Source organism: Melanerpes formicivorus, unplaced genomic scaffold (assembly GCF_026170545.1).
Source record: "Melanerpes formicivorus ecotype bairdi unplaced genomic scaffold, bMelFor1.0.p_v2 SCAF_33, whole genome shotgun sequence".
NCBI lineage: Eukaryota > Metazoa > Chordata > Aves > Piciformes > Picidae > Melanerpes > Melanerpes formicivorus.
This window is the reverse complement of record NW_027142385.1, coordinates 7445014-7464328: the sequence shown is the minus strand read 5'-3', so window position 1 is coordinate 7464328 and position 19315 is coordinate 7445014. Positions and strand designations below refer to the sequence as shown.

Here is a 19315-nt window from a genome sequence, read left to right as displayed (position 1 = left end):
CCTGGCACAACTTCAGGCCATTTCCTCTCTCTCTATCACCTGACACTAGGGAGAAGAGACCAACCCCCACCTCACTCCAACCTCCTCTCAAGGAGTTGCAGAGAGCAACGAGGTCTCCCCTTCAGCGTCCTCCAGGCTGAACACCCTGAGTTCCCTCAGCTGCTCCTCCCCAGCCCTCTTCTCCAGACCCTTCCCCAGCTTTGTTGCTCTCTCCAGCAGTACATTGAGCTACTAACAACAAACCCTATCCAAAAAAAGGGCAGAACCCCTGCCCTGCTCTGTCCTACTCACATCTCAGAAGGTGTTTTGATGCCGAATAGGTTGGATTCACTGATCTCTGAGGTCTTTCCCAACCTGGCTGGTTCTGTGATCCTGTGACCTCCTTCCTGTGTCACCTCCTGTCAGCACAGCTCAGCTCTCAGAGCCAGACACCTCCCAAGGAACTCAAGACAAGAGTAGTGCAAAACAATACATTTTATTTGTTCACAGTTAAACACAAGCAACTGCCTTTGACATTTTAGAACATTCTAATAAGGACAGCAAAAAAAAAACCAACAAAAACCAACAAACCCCAAAACAAACCAACCCCAAACAAAACAAAACAAAAAACCCCCAAAACAAAACCAAACCAAAACAACTTCCTTTTGGTTTCAAGGTTCTCTTTAGCTTACGATTGTACCATTTCCTTGAGAGTTCATGTCTGTGGCATCTGAATGTGGATTGTTTGAAACATGCTTAGGAAGAGCAAGGCAGGGAACAGGTTAAACTTGACAAGGACAGCAGTTTGAGGTTGAACTAAAAAGCAGTCAGTTGGGTTTTTGTTTGTTAAACCAAAAAGAAAAGAGAGAGAGAGAGAGAGAAAACCCCAAAGAAATGAAAGCTGTTTCCATGTCACTGATGGGACCCCTCAGACAAACTGCAGGTTAACTACATACAGCAGATCCAGAGTTGGTTTTTAGACTTGGAAAAGAGGAAAAGCAAAGAGGAAAAAAAAAAAGGAAAGGAAAAGCAAAGAGGGGAAAAAAAGAAAGGAAAAGAGAAGAAAGGAAAGGAAAAGCAAAGAGAAAAAAGGAAAGGAAAAGCAAAGAGAAAAAAGGAAAGGAAAAGCAAAGAGAAAAAAGGAAAGGAAAAGCAAAGAGAAAAAAGGAAAGGAAAAGCAAAGAGAAAAAAGGAAAGGAAAAGCAAAGAGAAAAAAGGAAAGGAAAAGCAAAGAGAAAAAAGGAAAGGAAAAGCAAAGAGAAAAAAGGAAAGGAAAAGCAAAGAGAAAAAAGGAAAGGAAAAGCAAAGAGAAAAAAGGAAAGGAAAAGCAAAGAGGAAAAAAGGAAAGGAAAAGCAAAGAGGAAAAAAAGGAAAGGAAAAGCAGAGAGAAAAAAGGAAAGGAAAAGAAAAAAAACAGGAAAGGAAACTAAAAGAGAAAAAAGGAAAGGAAATGAAAAGAGAAAAAAGGAAAGGAAACGAAAAGAGGAAAAAAACGAAAGGAAAACGGAAAAAAGGGAAAGAAGGAAAAGAAAAAATAAAAAGAAAAGGAAAGATAATTAAAAAAAAAAAGAACCAAAAAGAGTTGCAAAAATTTGTTCCTCCATAATCTTTGTGGTCCATAACCAAACCTAAAGTGGTTTCTGCTACTATCCTGGTGCTAAAATCCTTTTTCAAAAGAAGGAAAAAAAAACAACTCAACCAACCAAGCAAGCAAAAACCCACCCCAAAAGTCACTTCATCATCAAGCTCTGTGGTAGCCACCAAGGAACTGCTGACAAGGAATCTCCCTCTCCTCAGGTATCAGCTCACAAAGCTGAAGGATGATAGGTGAAGGAGCTCCTCCAGCCCAAGCAAGGGCTGAGCCAACCCTTCAAGGGCAATGTGCAAACTGTTCAGCTCCTGGGGCTGGGAGCTGGTGGTGGGGGCCGAGGGGCAGGAGAGCTCCAAAGCTCACCAAAACATACTCTCTACCACGTTTGCTACTGCTAAGTCTTAGAAAGCCTAGAGACATGTCGACAAAACCAGCCTGTCACTTACAACCAACTCGCTATTTTCTATGCCATGCAGATTCAAGCTTTGACAAAACCACTGAAGTTCACCTTTACTTCCAGAGTTAGGAACTGACCAACCAAAAGGACACTGAGGAGAATTCTGAGAGGCAGAAATGTATTGAGACCCTTGGAAGGGGTGGAAAGGAGAGGACAGGTACCGTCAGGCACGCGTCAGCAGGCTGCCAGCTGCTCTGACAGAGTCCTGCTCCTGGTCAGGTTAAGAAGGGATCTGAACTACAAGTGTACTTGGACTTGATTTATGTGGGAGACAGTTCTTCAACAGCAGCTGCCACCCACTGCATGTTTAAGAGAGGCCACGTGTGGTGCAGGGGGCTGTGAAGCCTGATCCACCTGAGCACCCCAGCCCCAGCCACATCCAACATCTAGAACAAGCTCAGTGCCTGCCCAGCAGCAGGCCCTCTTCTCTCACAGAGGGGATGGAGTCTGACCACTGACAAGCCCTGAGCCCACAGTCCTCCTTGGACAGAAGGCTCACCCTTGACTTGAAACATGATTAACACAGAAAGGCTTCAGGACAGAGTTCAGAGCTGGAGCAGGGTTGCTCCTCAGCCTTGTCTTCTGAGGAAGCAGGATGAGGGCCAAAGGGGAGATACTTCGAGCCAAATCAACAGTGGTGAGCTGAAAACTGTGCTGCAGTCTGAGCAGGACAGCACTCAAAGGAAACCAGATTCTGTAAGTCAAGCCTGAAAACTTACCCCCAGAAAGAATGAAGCCAATTTCTTGGACTCAGAATGCAGTGGGTTCTTGCTCAGAGCAGGAAACAAAGACCAGGACTACGAGGGAGGGTCAGGCAGCACAGGTATCTCCCTGATGAGAAAAGCAAATGCTCCTCTGCAAAGCTTCCTAAGCCTGCAACTCTACACAAAGGTTCTGCACACTCTCCCTACTCGAGTAAAGCTTCCTCTTCCCTCTCTTCTCCCACCCCAATTGCTTCCCCATAGGAGGCAGTCTGAGGTCAGTACCAGTTTGGCAGGCAGACACCATCAGAAGCCAGTAGTGTTCTAACAAGTTCAGCACCTGTGGTCTCTGCTGCATTACAAGCTCCAGTTCCTTCCTGTCTGTTCAAACGGAACTTCCCCGGAAATGTTAAGGACAATATCAACAATGCTCATGAAAGAGGGTGAGAAAGAGCTGATCCTGCAGAGGTACACTGTTCTTCCAACATTTAGGTGTTCAGAGTCCAACTTAATGAAGAGTGGGCTCTGAGGGGCATGGGGCAGGCAAAAACAGAGACCTTTAGGCGAACGCACCAGAAATGCTAGTGCCGCTTCTTCCCGGGATGAAAGCACCCAAGGTCACCCAGACAGGCAGCACAATGCACTGCTCTAAATTGGAAGCTTGCAAGGAGATAACAAAGCATTCAAAGTAGACTCACAAATGTTAATTTGGCCTCATATTGCACTCAAGTTCATAAACGCAGCCACTCAACGGGGGACAAGGGAGGAAGGGGAGGAAGAAAGAGAGACTTGCAAATGCTAACAGCTGTTCCTTCAAATTAGTACACGCTGCTAAGGGCTGAACTGGAGAAAGAAGCAAAAGTTAGGCTGGGCATTTTCAATTCCAGACCCCAAAAGCCACTTTGCACTCGTTCAGTAGCCTTCTGGACACCGATCCTACTCCGCTGCATGAGCCAGCTGCTCAGACCAAAGAAACAGAAAAGCTTTGAGTTAAACTTGCATTCACACCTCCTGTTCTATGCCAAGAATATGAAAATAACACTGATTGACTATCTTCCTTTTTAACTGTGGTCATGATGAGTTTCATTGTAGTCCATGATATGAAGCTGTCCAACACTGCTTTCCTGGATCTTAGGCGAGAGGCTAAGGTTGTCTGGGCTCGGAAGGGCCTTCGTCTCCATGCTGGGATCTTTACAGAGTTCAGTCTTTAGGGCATCAGAAAGCCTGTTGATGGTTACACCCTCCTCATCACACTGGCTCTCGCTCTTGTTGCGAAATAATTCTCGTGCCTTCATTCCAAGGAAGCTTTTGGAGCTGGGGAGTGAACCTACAGTCAGTGGGACAGTAGTTGAGGGCTCCAGCAAGACAGACGTCTCCCAGCGACTGCTGAACCTCTGGTTCTGGGGCTTTTCTGGGGTGGAGAGCTCACTGCTGCTGCCACCCTTACTGCTACTACTGCCTCGAGTGCTGGCAGGTTTGGTCTCACCATTTCTACCAATTGTTTCTTCACTGTATCCCACCACAGTATCTTCATTACCACAATCCAGCCTGTTTTGGGAAGAGAGAGGACACAGCGTCAGGGCAATGGCAGCAGCTGGTTCCAGTGGAAGGGGAATAGCTGGGGAAGGCAAGGCTGCTTTCAGCACTTCCCATTGCTGCTGCTGCATGCCTGGCCTGCTTCAAAGAGTTTTCCTTTCAGTTTGGTAGCAAAGCAGAAGTGACAAGAAGGTAACCAGGAAACAGCCACACACTCAGCTTTGCAACACCCAACCTTTCGAATCCCAGACTGACAATAAACTCAGAGCAGAATGGACCTGGATCCTGACCTCCTAAGGTAAAGATCTTCCTAGGCCTAGAGATCTTTCTTTAACCTAACTCAAGCACACATCATCACCACAAGTCTGGTGGCAGTTTAAGAAATTATCCTGGTGCTGTGGCAAGATTTGGTGCAGAAAAACACCCAAGAGGTCTGAGGGGAAGTACAGCACTCTAGCCACCTTAGGTGAAACAACTTAACAACAGCCTGACCATCTCATGATTACAGAGACCAAGCTGTGAGCCCAACCAGAGCTTTCCCTCAGATTTTGAGTAATGGTTCAGCTACCTGGAAAGTACCCCCCCAAGCACCTCCAGTTTTGCCAGTGACTCTCTGTGACCTGACACAGATTCAGTCTGTTAAAAGGGGAGGAACAGAAATATTTTGAGATGATGCATCCAAGTGCCAGGAACTCCATAAGGATATCAGCTTCCAAGGAGCTGGTCATGAGTCCAGCATGCTTTACATCACCATGCTTTACCTTTCTTCTGCTGCTTCAGCTGCTTCTGTTTTATCATCTTCAAGTTTTTTCAGCAGGCTGCTCTTCTCCAGCCGGCCAAACAGATCCAAGATCTCCAGCTCAAATGCCTGTGTGATTCTTTTCTGTGCCCTGTACCTACTTTCCACTGCTTGCAGCTGACCTCTGAAAAGAAAGAGAAACCAAAATCTATCAGGCTCAGTGTCTCCAGAATCTGCTTCAACCATGTTGGTCTCTTCTCCCAGGCACCCAGCACCAGAACAAGAGGACACAGTCTCAAGCTGCACCAGAGGAAGTTTAGACTTGAGGTGAGGAGAAAGTTCGTCACAGAGAGAGCTGTTAAGCATTAGAATGTGCTGCCCAGGGAGGTGGTGGAGTCCCCATCCCTGGAGGTGTTCAAGAGGGGATTGGATGTGGCACTTGGTGCCATGGTCTAGTAGTCATGAGGTCTTGGGTGACAGGTTGGATTTGATGATCTTTGAGGTCTTTTCCAACCTTACTGATTCTATGAACATAACATTATTTTGGTTCAAATGTTCCAGTACCTGAAGGGGGCCTACAACAAAGCCAAGAAGGGACTTTTTACAAGGGCTTGTAGTGATAGGACGAGAGGGAATGGATTGAAGTTTGAGGAAGGCAGATTTGGACTGGAGATTAGGAAGTACCTAACGGTGAGAGTGGTGAGACACTGGCACAGGTTGCCCAGGGAGGTTGTAGATGCCCCCTCCTTGGAAGTGTTCAAGACCAGGTTGGATGAGGCCCTGCTCAACCTGGTCTAGTGAGAAGAAGGTTGGAACTAGATGATCTTTAAGGTCCCTCCCAACTCAACCCATTCTATGAATCTATGAAGATCTTTTCTATGAATCTATGAAGACCTTTAAGACCGAGTGCCACCACTACCGAATGCTCCGACAGAGCGCAGCTAAGATTTACCACAGGGACCCCCTACCTTGCTTGGATTTTGACATCTTCCAGGTACTTCTTTTGCTCCAGGAAGAGGTGGTCCTTCTTAGCAAGCTGAGATTCCAGTTCAGCTATCCGTTTCTGGGAGGCATCAAGCCTTTGGCTTTGCTGCTGGACGCACAACTTTGCCTTCTCCAGCTCCTTCCGAAAGGCAGCGTGCAACATTTCAACCTCCTCAAAGGCAAGAACACAAAGTTATCACTGATGAACATTGAGCCACGTTTTGGAGGCTATAAATAGGTGCCATTTTTAAGGGAGATGGAATAAAAGAAGCATTTCTAAAAACAGATATAGAAAACTGGATACTCTGCTATTAAGTTACTGTGAAAACAACTCCGCATCGCTGGAATTTATTAGCACGTTGATGTTCCTCAGGAAAAGCTCTTTTCAGCAAAGAGAACTTGGCAGTTGGGCACCAGATCAGAACAGACAAAGTCCCATTTCAAAACCATTTTGGCAACATGACCTTCATTAAATACCAGTAAAAGGCTTTTTTTAGGCTTATTATTCACCTTCTTTAATTACCCTCTCTCACGCAGAAACAGTTCCATTGTTGTGTCATTTGCTTGCTTCTAATTAAAAAAAGCTTTCTTTGAAGTCAGGAAGTAAAACCATATGAAGCACAGAAGTTTTCAGTGAAAGTAAAGGCTAACCCTTCCCAGAAAAATGACTGAGAAGAGGCAGACTGCTTGTTTGGAAACAGCACCTCACCAAAGCCTGCAAAACCCTGGTTGAGATCTTTCCGCTCCCCTTCTGCTGCTCTACTTCCCAACACTACTCCCCTAAGTTTGGGTTTGTCATAAATCTGAGAGCCCAATGTTACTTGACCAGCAACAGCCTGCTGCCAGGGACATCAGGAGCACCGTAGTCTTGGCCTTTGACAAGAAAAAGTGATTAATAATTAACATCAAGCAGCTAAAACCTGACTTCAAGTGTTCCCTAACATCCCCTTCTGAGCTTTCCAGCATGAGGCACCAAAGAGATTCCCTAATGACACACAGTGAGCATAGAAACATAACACCAGATTAAAGATGAAATCCAAGCCCTGAAAAATCAGTTTGAAGCCCAACTGTTCAGTTTCTGCTCAGCTTCAGTATCTGTTCAGTTCCACAGCACTTCCCTCATTCTGAACACAAGGCTGGGAACAGCCTGATGATGACTTCAAGCAATGCCTTCCCCAAAGGCTGTCTCTGCACCCCTACCTTTGTAGTGTCTGTGTGCTTGTGCTGCAGCTGCTCCAGGTACAACTCATTGACCTCCCCAAGAACCAGAAGCTGCCTGTTCAAGAACTCCATCTGCTGTTGCACCGACTCACTGTTGGAAAGCTTTAAAGAGTAATTGAACAGAATCAAACACTGGAATGTTGAGCAGGAGAGTCACAGCTGACAGGCACTGTGTTTACAGGGTATAAGGAAAGGAGACAAAGAGAAGAATTCAATGCATCAGAAGCAAGAAGTGTTAAATTCCTCAGTTTGCACAAGGCTAGTGACAGCCCAGCCAGAACTTCACCACAGGGGCATTGCTTCCCTTCACAGGACCATGCTTCCACTTACACCTGAAGGCCATTCCCTTTCTGAACACACAAACAAGAGCTCCAAGATGCCAAGATTTAGAAAAGCTTTAATACAAGTTCATCTTGCTCAGCCTGCAAATTCCTGCCATGGAAAAAGCAGCCCAAATGAGAAGTTCCAGGAGGCTGAGAAGTGAGTTTAAAGTTTCTTCAATCAAAATCCCCTTCTCTGTGGTGATTTTGCATGAATCATGTCAGATTCCATGCAACTCAGCACAGGCTTCTTTCAGAACAAGAAAAACAAAGCACCTGATAAAAAAAATATCAGGAAGAAATAAGCAGAAAGGCACAAAGGGACTCTGGGAGCAAAACTTTTCTTACCTTTTGAGACACTTGGCTAAGCAGCAGCTCAGTGTGACACACCTTGTTGTTAGCCTTCTTTAACTCTAACCTCAGGTCTGCAATCATATTCCTGCAGTCTTCCAGCTTGGTCTGTTCAAGTGAAGCAAAAAAAACCACCTCACTCAGGGTTCTGAAGGCTTAACAAGGACCAGCAATGCCACGTGGCTGGAGAGCTGCAACCTCCAGCACTGCCCATGAAATCAGACTGAGCACTTGTGAAAGCCCCCAAACCAGCTAGGAAACTGCATTTTCCTGTTCCCACCCTGAAGGCAGGGCAAAACAGAACTGCAGAAGGAGACTCAGAGTTGGGCATTTCTGTTTACCCACTGTATTGTTCTCAACTGGGAGGATCTCTCCAGCAGAGATATGTTAACTTTCTCTCAGGTATTTGATGCCATGTTGTTAGGGGAGGTTATTTTTAAACCCAGTAAGCAGCTAACACAACTTTCTTCAGTGCTGTGCTTCATACCTGCAATTCCTGGCTCTGGTTGTAGAATTCCTCCCGGTCGTGCTGCAGCTGTCTGATCTGGCTGTGAAGCTGAGCCACTATATTTTCATGCTCCTCCTGAAACTGGTGGTACCTTGCCTGTTCCTTCTGCAGACTCAGTTTCAAGGCCTGGATTTCTTTCTCCTGTAGTTTTAGCTGATCTTTCTGTTAAAAGCCCCAGACAAAGCATCAGACAAGACAGCTGCTTGAGCAGTGAGAACACCTGTCCTATGTCTCTAGCTAAGTGAAGCTATCAATCAATAGCAAGCAGCAGTAACACTTCTCCATAGATAGAACATTCCATGTTCTTAAGGCTTTGGGGGGTGGAGTTGGGCATTTTTTTTGGCTGAAAAAGATTGAACAGTGACAGAGTGGACAGGCTGAAAGCTCAAAGTCACATCCAAAGGCACAATGAGCAACAGCAGATTCTTCTGCTGCCCCTCACACTTTTGACAGGGACTTGAGCTTCATCAATGAATCACAGAATGTTAGGGGTTGGAAGAGACCTCAAAAGATTGAGTCCAACCCCCCTGCCAGATGAGGCTCAGCCAGGGCAGGTCAGACAGGAACGCATCCAGGTGGGTTTTGAATGTCTCCAGAGAAGGAGACTCCACAACCTCTCTGGGCAGGTTGTTCCAGCATCCTCACAGGGAAAAAGCTTGTCCTTATGCTCCCCCATGGAACCTGCCCTGCTCCAGCTGCACCTATTGCCCCTTGTCCTATCTGTGTTCACTCTGTGATTCCATAAGCCACAAACTACTGTGGATGAGGCAACTCATCCACAACTCACTCCACAAACACCAGCGTTATTTTGAAGCGAGAAAGGAGGCTTCTTTTGCACTTGAGTCACCCTGAAAGATACTGGCCACAGCAATTACTGCTTGTTCCAGCAGCAGGAGGTTTCCAGCCCTGCCAGGGCTGCAGCCCTGCTCACCATGGCAGCGTTGTGCTCCTCCAGGGCTGTGGCTTTGATGACCTTGCGCAGGAGGCGGCGGTTGCGCAGGGCGTGCTGCTGCCTCTTGAAGCGCTCGTACAGCAACTGGTTGTGCAGCAGCAGCAGCTGGTTACGCAGGGTGTGGATCTCATCTGAAGGGGGAGAACCTGCAGAGCAGTTAGGAGGACACAAGAGGTTACTGAATTTGTGCTGTCCCCTCTTCCACCTTAGGGGAATATTATTCAGTAAGTGGATCAGAGAGTCACAGAAGAGCTTGGGTTGGAAAAGGCCTTCAAGATCATGAATCCAACACCACCACGGCCGTTAAACCATGTCCTAAAGTGCCATGTCCACTGGACATGACTCCACCACCTCCCTGGGCAGGCTGTTCCAACCCCTGGCCACTCCTGCAGCAAAGAAATTTTCCCTAATCTTCAACCTCACCCTCCCCTGGCACAGCTTCAGGCCATTCCCTCTCATTCCATCACCGGTTACTAGGTACAAGAGACCAAGCCCCAGCCTCACTCCAACCTCCTTTCAGGGAGCTGCAAAGAACAATGAGGTCTCCCCTCAGCCTCCACTTCCCTCAGCTGCTCCTCACCAGCCCCCTTCTCCAGTTTTATTGCCCTTCTCTGGACCCACCCCAGCCCCTCCATGTCCTTCTTGGAGTGAAGGGCCCAAAACTGAACCCAGGATTTTAGGTGTGGCCTCACCAGTGCCCAGTACAGAGGCATGATTGCTGCCCTGCTCCTGCTGGCCACACTACTGTTGATCCAGGTCAGAGCTGTTTGAAATCAGAGTTCTCTGAAATCAGAGAACTTAAAAAAAATTACAGGAAGCAAAAATATCTTTAGGTTTAGACTTAAATAGTATTAAAAAGGTGGATCTGTTAGATCAGCATCACTCTGAAGTCTAGCAGAGCTAAAAGGATCAAAAGCAGAGACATCTGGAAGTGCAGGGAAGGCAGCTTCCACTTTTCAAAGGGGAAAAAAAAAAGGCAGCTCCTCTCCCTGGGACACAGAGGTCTGTCTGCTAAGCAGGTAAACCACAGCTTTATGGAGGGCAGCATTTTTCTGCAGCATTAGTTAAAACAGAGTGTGCAGGTTGTTGTTTAAGCAGGTCTAATAATAGAGGAACAGATTTCTAAAGCACAGGAGAAACTTCCTCACCTCCAAAGTGAGTCCAGTCAGCAGATTTGCTTGGCAGAGACAATCTGAAAAATGACAACACAGCATTAACCAGGAAGTTTAGCTACAAAAACACTCTGCAAGTCACTTTCAACTGGAATGCCCACCTCAAGAGCTTACAGCCTCACAAAAGTACAGTCAGGCAGTATGAAAAGAGCAAGGAGGAACTGTGCAAGCAGCAGGCTGCAAGGGCAGGGGGTGGAGGGCATCAGCCCTTCAATTTGGGGAAAAAGTCTCTCAGGCATAAGAAAAAACAACATAGAGTGGAACACAGGGTAATAAGATGAAAAGAGAACAGAGCAGAGAGACCTAAACCTTAAGTCTGGTTCTTCAGTTCTTAGCTTCAAGCATCTTAGAAAGAAGAAAGTATCAATCTCCCCTTGTCCTCTACATTTGCTGTTGAGTATCTAGTGTGGGACTTGAACCCAAGGAAGCAAAACCAATCTCACTAACAGGGTACCAAACCCCCACTTGCAGCACAGCCAACAGCCCTGCTGCCTCATCCTGAGCTCTGGCAGCAAAAGCAGGAGGAGTACAAAACTCACAGCCCCTTTTTCATATCCAACATGGATGAGACCCCTGCAGCCAGAGCCACTAGCTGGGTTAACAGCAATGTTTCACAGAACATGGTTTGACTTCCAGACATGGCTGCTTGCCAGGCACAGCTCTTCAAATAAAGCCAGCACAAAAAAAGGAACAACAAAGTTTGCAAAGGAAGACTTTCAGTCACCTACTTGTTCAGCTCCTTAGTGTGTGCATCTGCTCCTTGCTGTATCAGCCTGTCCAGTACTTCCACAGGAGAAGTAGAGGACATGCAATCATCCTCCTGGGTTCCCTTGGCTTTCTTTAGCAGCTCCTCAGTCTTCTTGCCAACAAAGAGGTAGGCAGTCTTTGGTAACGCAACCTCAAAAAGGTGCTCGTATAGGGGAGGCTGCCCACTCCCAACCACCACTCTCCTTTGTGCTGGTACTTTGCAAGGGCTGGGAGTGAGGATGCTGGTCTCCCCCGAGGTTCCTTCCCTGCTCCCTGCAGGGCTTTCCGCAGAGCCTCCGCAGGGTTTGTCTATGGGAGTAAACGTTTGTTTGGGTGTCTCCCGCGCGTTCTCAGGCCCAGGCTTGTCCAGAGAAGATGTTAAAGGCTCAGAGGTCTGACTGTGTCCCTGGACACCAGAGACTGCTGAATGGGTCTTCTTTTGAGAGCCTGACAGACTTTCATTTGTGCGGTAGAACGGGGAGTCGAACCCTCCTCGAGGCACCATGTGTTCAGCATCGGTGGTGATCTCGGAGATCTCTTTAGATATTGCATCTGAGGAGGACGGGAGGGCAGTTACACCTCTTGTATTCTGACATCACAAACACCCTTACATTCCTCAGGCAAAGGAAATGACAGCAATTACCTTCCTCTCTGTCCTTTTCAGCACTATCTTCAAAAGACAAACCACCTAAAAACTCTGGAAGATCACTTAAGGTGACTGAACTTTTACTACCAGGTGTGTCTGAAAAGGAAAGATGAGACAAGTTAGTACTGCAGGTGCTGTTTTCTCCAGCCTTAGCACAGCTCAAACCAGAAATCTCTAAGGTCCTTAGAACAAGCTTGTTCCTTCTCCAGGTGTTCCCTCAAAGGAGGAAGCTAGCTGGCTCCTGTTCCACTCCACGTGGAAGCCAGTTCAGACAACAGTCACTGGTCAGTCCTGGTCCCAGGCCAGGTTGGATGAGGCTTTGAGCAACCTGGGCTAGTGGAAGGTGTCCCTGCCTATAGCAGGGCAGTTGGAACTAGATGATCTCTAAGGTGCCTTCCAACCCAACCCATTCTATGAATGCATGAGAGCCAGTTAAACAAAACAAAAGCCCTGCAAGCCCTGTCATAGAATCAACCAGGTTGGAAAAGACCTCAGGGATCATCACGTTCAACCTCTCAAACACCTCATGACAACTAAACCATGGCTTCAAGTGCCACATCCCACCCCTGGAGGTGTTCAAAAAAAGATGGGAATTTCAAGTCTTGACCTTCCTGAAGGTCAAGAGTTAAAGTGAAATACAACCATCACAAGAAGATTTTTCAGTTGAATCACAGGTGAGGGCCCTGCAACTACAGAACTTGGGGGTGGGGGAAGGAATAAAACAAGGAAGCAAGAAAGAGGAAAAAAACCTGTGGGAAAGTGTTTGGCAACTGGGACATGTGTCAGTAAACACAGGATTTATTTGCAAGAGGTTCTTGGAGAGGGAGAGGAAAATAGGAGTTTACCCAACGCTTTATCGCTGTTTGTGACATTTTGCTGTCGGTACAGTAAAGGCCTCCCAGGATCTGGTTTGTCCTCCTGAAAAAAAACCAGCAACAAACAACAAAACTAAAATAGATTCTTCCCATCAGACACCTGTTGGAAACAATCCTCTTGGGAGAGTCTGACAGAAAGGAAATTCCCTCAAAGAGGTGGCTTCAATAGCGAAGCAGTGTTAACTGGAAGTGGCAATAGCTGTCTAAGCTCAGAACAAAAGGGGAGGGTTTGCAATTAAAGGCAACCAATTACTCTGGTTTTTCCTCACAGTTTTGGTCACAGCAAGTCAGCGAACACCAAGCAGATTGGTTTGGCAGAAAAAAATCTGTGATACCTTTCTAGGAGGCGTGGCAGCAGCTGAAGGGAGTGCAACATGCACAAAGTCATCTGAGGTGCAGGGTGGAGGAGGAGACGTGGCTGGCGTTCCCAAGGGTGTTCCTTTGCCCCCTGCTGAAGAGGAGAAAAAACTTTCTCAGCAAGCTTCTGCTTCCTCCTTTCAGCTGAATATTGTATGTAAAGAACTGTATATTTATACACTGCCTCAACCATTTACTGCCTCAACCTCTCTCAACTCTGTATGAGGCTAAAATGCACAGTGTCCAAGAGCCCTGCTTCACACCTTGGCACTGAATTCCTCATAACTTATTTCCTATCTCAGTGTTTGCACTAGCCCTGCTGCTCTAGACACCCAGGTACTCAGATCACAGAAGCAACGACTTCAGCCTATCCAATGGCATCTTGTGACATTCCCATTTTGGGAGCCAACAGCAGAGTTTACAGACAGGGTTTCCACTCTACCCAATCCTGAAGGCCCAATTCCAAAACTCAACACGTACCAGAGGTGCCAAAAGCTTTGCTGTAAGGTTGTGATGCAGACTGGGATGAATCTGATGGGGCAATTCCAGGGGAGGTTGGTGGAGTGGTCATACCACAAACTGCAGAAGGACTCCAGATGGTAACCTGGGTGAGAGCAACACACAACAAACAAAACAGGAACACGTGAAACGCCTGCGTGCAGGTTCTGTCCCAGGAAATCAGATGGAGATGAAATGCACAGCAAGTTCTGAGGAACTCAGAGGGCTCCTCAGAAACAGGAACTTTTATGGCTGTGATGGGAAACCAAGTGGAGAGCACTGGGGGGATGCTGTGCTTTCTGTCCTGCTTTACCTGCTGTGGCTCAGTTGATAGCCGTATGGACTGTGGGCTCAGAATCTGAGGTAGCTGCCCTGGCATTTGTGATAGTGTTAGCCGAGGAGTGGAGTACGGGGTAGAAGTTCCTGAAAGTCAAAGAAGTTGAAACACATTGAGTGGCAGCCAGCTCATGAAAGACAAGTCCAGGATTTAAAGACCTTTAACCAAAACACTTCAAATCAACCTGTTCAACATACACACTTGTAGCTAGCAAGTAAAGGCTTTGCTTCCAGCCCAAGAAAGCCTCTATTGAATATCTAACATGCTACAGCTCTTATTTCTTTTGGCTGACTCAGTTCTCCCCACCATGGGCAGGGACACCTCCCAAGTAGACTCAGCTGCTCAAGGCCTCACCCAAAAGGGCCTTGAACAGCCCCAGGGAGGAGGCAGCAACAGCCTCCCTGGGCAGCCTGTTCCAGAGTCTCACCACCCTCATACTGAGGAACTTCTTCCTAAGCTCCAGTCTAACACTGTTCTGCCTCAGCTTCAAACCATTCCCTCTTGTCCTGTCTCCAGACACTCTCAGGAAAGTCCCTCCACAGCCTTCCTGTAGGATCCCTTCAGGTACTGGAAGGCAGCCCTAAGGTCCCCCGGAATCTTCTCTAGGCTGAACAACTCCAGCTCCATGTCTGCACAGCCACAGCACCTATCTGTCTATTTATGTATATATTAAATGATGGTTTCTTTCCTAGTGCCTAAGAACTGAACTTGTAGATCACTTGTCTTTTTGCTCTAGGGCCATTTTTCCTCCAGGAATTGGGTATTCAGTAGCCAGCAGGCAGGTCATTGATGGACTGAGTTGGAAGGGACCTTAAAGATCTAGTTCCAACCCCACTGTCATGGGCAGGGACAGCTCCCACTGTATCAGGTTGCTCAAAGCCTCATCCAGCCTGGTCTTTAACACTCCTATGGATGAGGCATCCACAGCTTCTCCAGGCAACCTGTTCCAGTGTCTCACCACCCTCACAGCAAAGATTCAGAGATTCACAGAATGAGATTCACAGATTCCTGGATCCCCAGAATGAATCTATGGTCTTACCATAGCTGCTCTGTGTGTCAATGTAATAGCTGGCACTGGAGTCAGTTTGATGATGTTTTAAGCTTGTGCAGAGTTTCCGAGACACAGAGTAATAACCATCTTCATAGGAGGCTTCTGCAGGGTCCAAGGAGATTTTGGCACATTCTATCACAACATCATGAGTTTCTAGTCTTTTCCACCTGCAGACAGTTTTTGGATCCAAAAGAGTAAGTTAGTCAATTATTGTTACAAACAAGGGTTCCTGGAGATATGAGGAATTGGCTTGTAGGATGGCTCAGTTGTTCCAGACAGCTTTGCATGCTCCCAGCCAGGACTGGAACAAGGCACCCGACAGAAATGGCAACCAGATGACTTGGGAGAGGGGGGTCTCAAAGAGGAGACAAACAGCTTTGACACAGAGATCCATAAAGGTCTGCCATGGAGCACTCTGGAAAGGAGGAACAGCACACGAAGACTTGGTTGATCCTGAGCTTCAGCAGCTGTAGAAATCAGCTCAACTAGACTCAGATGTTGGTAGTCAAAATTTAGACATGCCAGCAGTGAGGGGATCTTAGGTTACTTAAGCAATCACCATCTGCAATGCCAGTTTCAAGTCTGTGGTGGTTTTTTTTTTTCCTCCCAGCCTTCAGGAATGTTTTTTATTATCACTAGGCTCCTTCATTCCCAAAACTTTTCCTCTCTAAATTAAGCAGCCACATTAGATCTGCCCAATACTTCAGGGGGTGGAAGTTCACTGCAAAGAAGAGAAAGCACAGAAGGCTGCCTACCAAAGGCTGAGTTGCTTTTCAGTGTAAGGTATTATGTGCCAGATACCAAATCAGAAGGCTTCAGCTGGTAGTTTTGTGCCAACTGTAACTCCTGAATGGTGCCACCCTCCCCCCTGACTGGGAGAAGCCTGCAAAATTGAGCATTGTGATATTCAATAGGTTCCCATTTAGCAGTGTTTTCCTAGTGGCTCTGAAAAGCAGGGCAAGAGCACTACTGTGCAGCAACAAGAGTCAATTTCTCCTCTTCAGTGGCTGGGCCTGTGGAGACAAGAGAAAAGCAGCAAGTGGTGCTGCTGCAGGCAAATGAGCCTATTGCTAAAGAAAACTAATAACAGCTGATAATGTTAAGACATACCTGTTAAAAGAATTGATCTGTTAACTCAACCAATATCTAGGTACCAAAACAAGACATACTGAAGCCATTTTAAACACTTAAATCCCACCAAATACTTCAAACAAACAAACAAAAGAAATATAGTAAGAAGAACAGACCCAAACCTTAAGCCAATGAAGCAGGTCGGTGGGAGTTTCTCTTTAGTCATTATAAGCAAACTCTTTTAGAGCATTATGAGGATGTTTGACAGTTAAGTCATACAATTAAGACCAACTGGTAGGCAGAAGACAGATTCTGTCCCAGGCACAAAGTTAGTTTAGAGCCCAAACGTCGTTAAAGGCCTTTCACAACAGCTTCAGTTTGTTCATCCAGCTTGGATGAAGGAAGTCTAAGTGTTTACCATGAATATGAGTGGCACACCACCACTGGCACCCCAGCTGCTGCTGACAGAAAAGGTTCTGCTGAAGTACCTCAACTAGAGACTGCTCATCCATGGCAGTGATCATTTCTATCTCTCTCTGTTTCTACATACCTTCGTGGGTCCAGTTCGTGGTCCTTAGATCCAGTCACTAACTCTGGATGAATTCGCACATGTTCCATCATTGGCTGGGTGAACAAGAGCAAGAAGGTGTGGAGTGTTATTGCTACAGCATCTTCTGATTGCACTGAGCTGCACAGAGCTGGGGAGCAACCCAGAGATCCCAGCAGTCCAGAGTGTTACACTTGGCAAATAAAGCTAACAGAGCATTGCAGCTTCCGGAGAGGATTTTGCTCCCGACCCACATTTCAGTCCTCCAACAGCCTCTTTCTGTTCTGTTTTGCTGGGCAACCCTCAGGTAAATCATAGAATGGTTTGGGTTGGAAGGGACCTCCAAAGGTTATCTTGCCCAACCCCCTGCAGGCAGCAGCAACATCCTCCACTAGATCAGCTTGCTCAGAGCCTTGTGGAGCCTGATCTTAAATATCTCCAGGGATGGGGCCTCAACTCCCGCCCTGGGCAACCTATTGCAGCGTTCCACCACCCTCACATTGCAGAACTTGTTCCTAACTCCAATGTAAAAACTCTTCTCTTATTTCAAACCATTGTTCCTCATCCTATCACTGCAGGACTTTGCAAACAGTCCCTCTGCAGCCTCCTTGTAGGTTCCCTTCAAATGAAGGGGAGGCTGCTATTAAGTCACCCCAGAGCCTTCTCTTCTCCAGGCTGAACCACTGCCTTTACACTACTATGAATTCCTTGTCTCAGATAAGGGAGAGGAGCAGTGTTTTACCTTGACTACCTCTTCAAAGGTCTCCAAGTTTTCCTTCATACTGTAGTGGGAACGCAGAAAGGAGACAAAATTGCAAGGATACATTCCATAGAGACGATGGAAGAGAGCATAAACACTGGCATGGAGGTGGACAAGATAAATCTCTGCCACATGACCTGGAAAAAGCAGTTGGAATCTTTTTTCATTACATGGGAGAAAGGAACACCACTTCCAGAGAACTCAAGTGCTTTCACATTTGAAGTGTGAAGTGGAGCAAGTCGTCTGAGGTAGGAATGGTACCCACTGCAAGTGTGAAGTCTTGTGAGAGAGCAGGCACCACTTGCTCAGCAGCTCACAGCAAAGCCCAAAATGAAGATATGGACCATTAATCCCAACCAGTATCCTGGCAAAGCACAGCAGGGGTTTAACCAATTCAAGTTAAAACCTGAAACCCTTCTAGAGAGTGAGCCAGAGTCTGCAAGACTGTCTGACTAAAAAGAAAAACTAAGGTTTGCTTCACTTCAAAAGTAAACCCCAAAAGCTTGTATCCACCAAAAGCAATCATGCCAAGAGTTGAACCTTAAGAGGCATCTTCTAAGCTCCAATCTTCCTGCAATGCAGTATGGTCCTCCCAAGAGCATCTCGCTGTGCTTAACGCAGCATGAGACACGGCGAGGTAACACTCGGCTTAGGTACCAGACACCTCACAACCAACTCAGCAAAACCAACTCAGCAGAATCAATCCTCTACCTGGCCAGGCTGGTTTCACCAACACTTTCATGGCTACTGACAGTTGCACATTAAAACAAACTCTTAGAAGGTTGCTCCTTCCCCTGCCCCATCCGTACCTGGGACCTCAAACTCCCAATCAGCTGCCTCAAGGGTTAGCACTTTCCCTCCTCTACTCCTGAAGATCAATCTGCTTTGTGCTGCCAGCAGGGTAGCACTTTGGTCCAGTGAAGCTTTATGCAGTAGCAGCACCACATGGAAGAACCTAAAAGGCTTCTCAGTTTTGAGCAGAGGAGTGCTCCCTGATGCTACCAAAGACCAGAGCAGAGCCTGTGGCCTTCCCCACGTCATCTTCTCCATTTCAACAATCTCAGAGCAGGAAGAGCCTCACAGAAGAACGTGCTCACCAACTGCATGAGAGTCGGGGCAGGGGATACAACTAAACCATAACTGCATGCAACAAAGTTGAAATCTCACCTGGATTCTGCAAGCACCAGGCTGAGAGACGCCCAAAGATACCAAAGAAATCATGAAGGTACTGTTTGCCAGACTGAGGGATCATTGGCAACATGGTTATTAGCACTAGGACACCTGTGGTGAGGACTACTACATCTGTGTCAGTCTGCAAGAAGGGAAAAAACCTGCATTAGTCAGTTCAGAGTCTTGAATTCCTCCCCCCTCTTATTTTTTTCCAAGGATGAAGCGAACACTGAATCATCACCATGGAAAAAGTTCCCTACTTTGAAACCTGCCAGAGTTTTAGAACCAAGGTTCTTGTCTCTCTCATCAATTCCAAGTAAAAGGATTTGGGATTCTTGTCTCTATGCTGCTGCTTTTCTGGTTAAAAAAAGGAACATCACCACAGTCCCACAGCTGAGGAGGAAAAACACCTCACTGCTATGTGCAGCATTCTCTGCACCACCACCTTTCTTTCCCAGAGCTAAGAACACAGCATCCAGAGCCTAGGAACTTGCAAATCTGATCAGGGTATTCAAGGATGTTGGCCAACTACCCACACAAAGGTCAAAAGCTTTTCTCCTGAAGCTGACTGATGACTCTGGCTGCTGGACATTCCAAGAGGAGTCACTCAGACAATAACCAGAACCCCCTGGCTTACACTGAGAGACAGGCATGGGGCAGCCACAATCTTCAGCTAGATGAAACAGTGACAGAGAATCAGCTTTGAGGACAGGACACAGAAAGTGTTCCAACTCTTTCCTGTGGG

The 19315-nt window shown here is 46.8% G+C and overlaps 1 protein-coding gene across 6 annotated transcripts in view; it reads right to left on the bottom strand.

Moving 5' to 3' along the window:
• Positions 1 to 456: 456 nt before the first annotated feature.
• Positions 457 to 19315, bottom strand: part of TSC1 (TSC complex subunit 1) — a 33085-nt gene continuing 14226 nt past the window's right edge. For 3 of the 6 annotated variants that reach the window (XM_068155932.1, XM_068155931.1, XM_068155933.1), the window contains 18 exons: positions 18568 to 18712; positions 17383 to 17537; positions 16644 to 16717; positions 15011 to 15189; positions 13948 to 14057; positions 13617 to 13740; positions 13115 to 13230; positions 12750 to 12822; positions 11902 to 12000; positions 11240 to 11810; positions 10488 to 10531; positions 9319 to 9485; positions 8367 to 8549; positions 7877 to 7987; positions 7188 to 7310; positions 5972 to 6159; positions 5026 to 5187; positions 457 to 4276 (listed from right to left, as the gene is read on the bottom strand). In XM_068155932.1, the coding sequence (XP_068012033.1) occupies positions 3790 to 4276; positions 5026 to 5187; positions 5972 to 6159; positions 7188 to 7310; positions 7877 to 7987; positions 8367 to 8549; positions 9319 to 9485; positions 10488 to 10531; positions 11240 to 11810; positions 11902 to 12000; positions 12750 to 12822; positions 13115 to 13230; positions 13617 to 13740; positions 13948 to 14057; positions 15011 to 15189; positions 16644 to 16717; positions 17383 to 17537; positions 18568 to 18712 (3111 nt within the window). In that variant the 3' untranslated portion in view covers positions 457 to 3789. The remainder of the gene's footprint in view (positions 4277 to 5025; positions 5188 to 5971; positions 6160 to 7187; positions 7311 to 7876; positions 7988 to 8366; positions 8550 to 9318; positions 9486 to 10487; positions 10532 to 11239; positions 11811 to 11901; positions 12001 to 12749; positions 12823 to 13114; positions 13231 to 13616; positions 13741 to 13947; positions 14058 to 15010; positions 15190 to 16643; positions 16718 to 17382; positions 17538 to 18567; positions 18713 to 19315) is intronic. The other 3 variants (XM_068155934.1, XM_068155935.1, XM_068155936.1) reach the window with 3 other exon arrangements.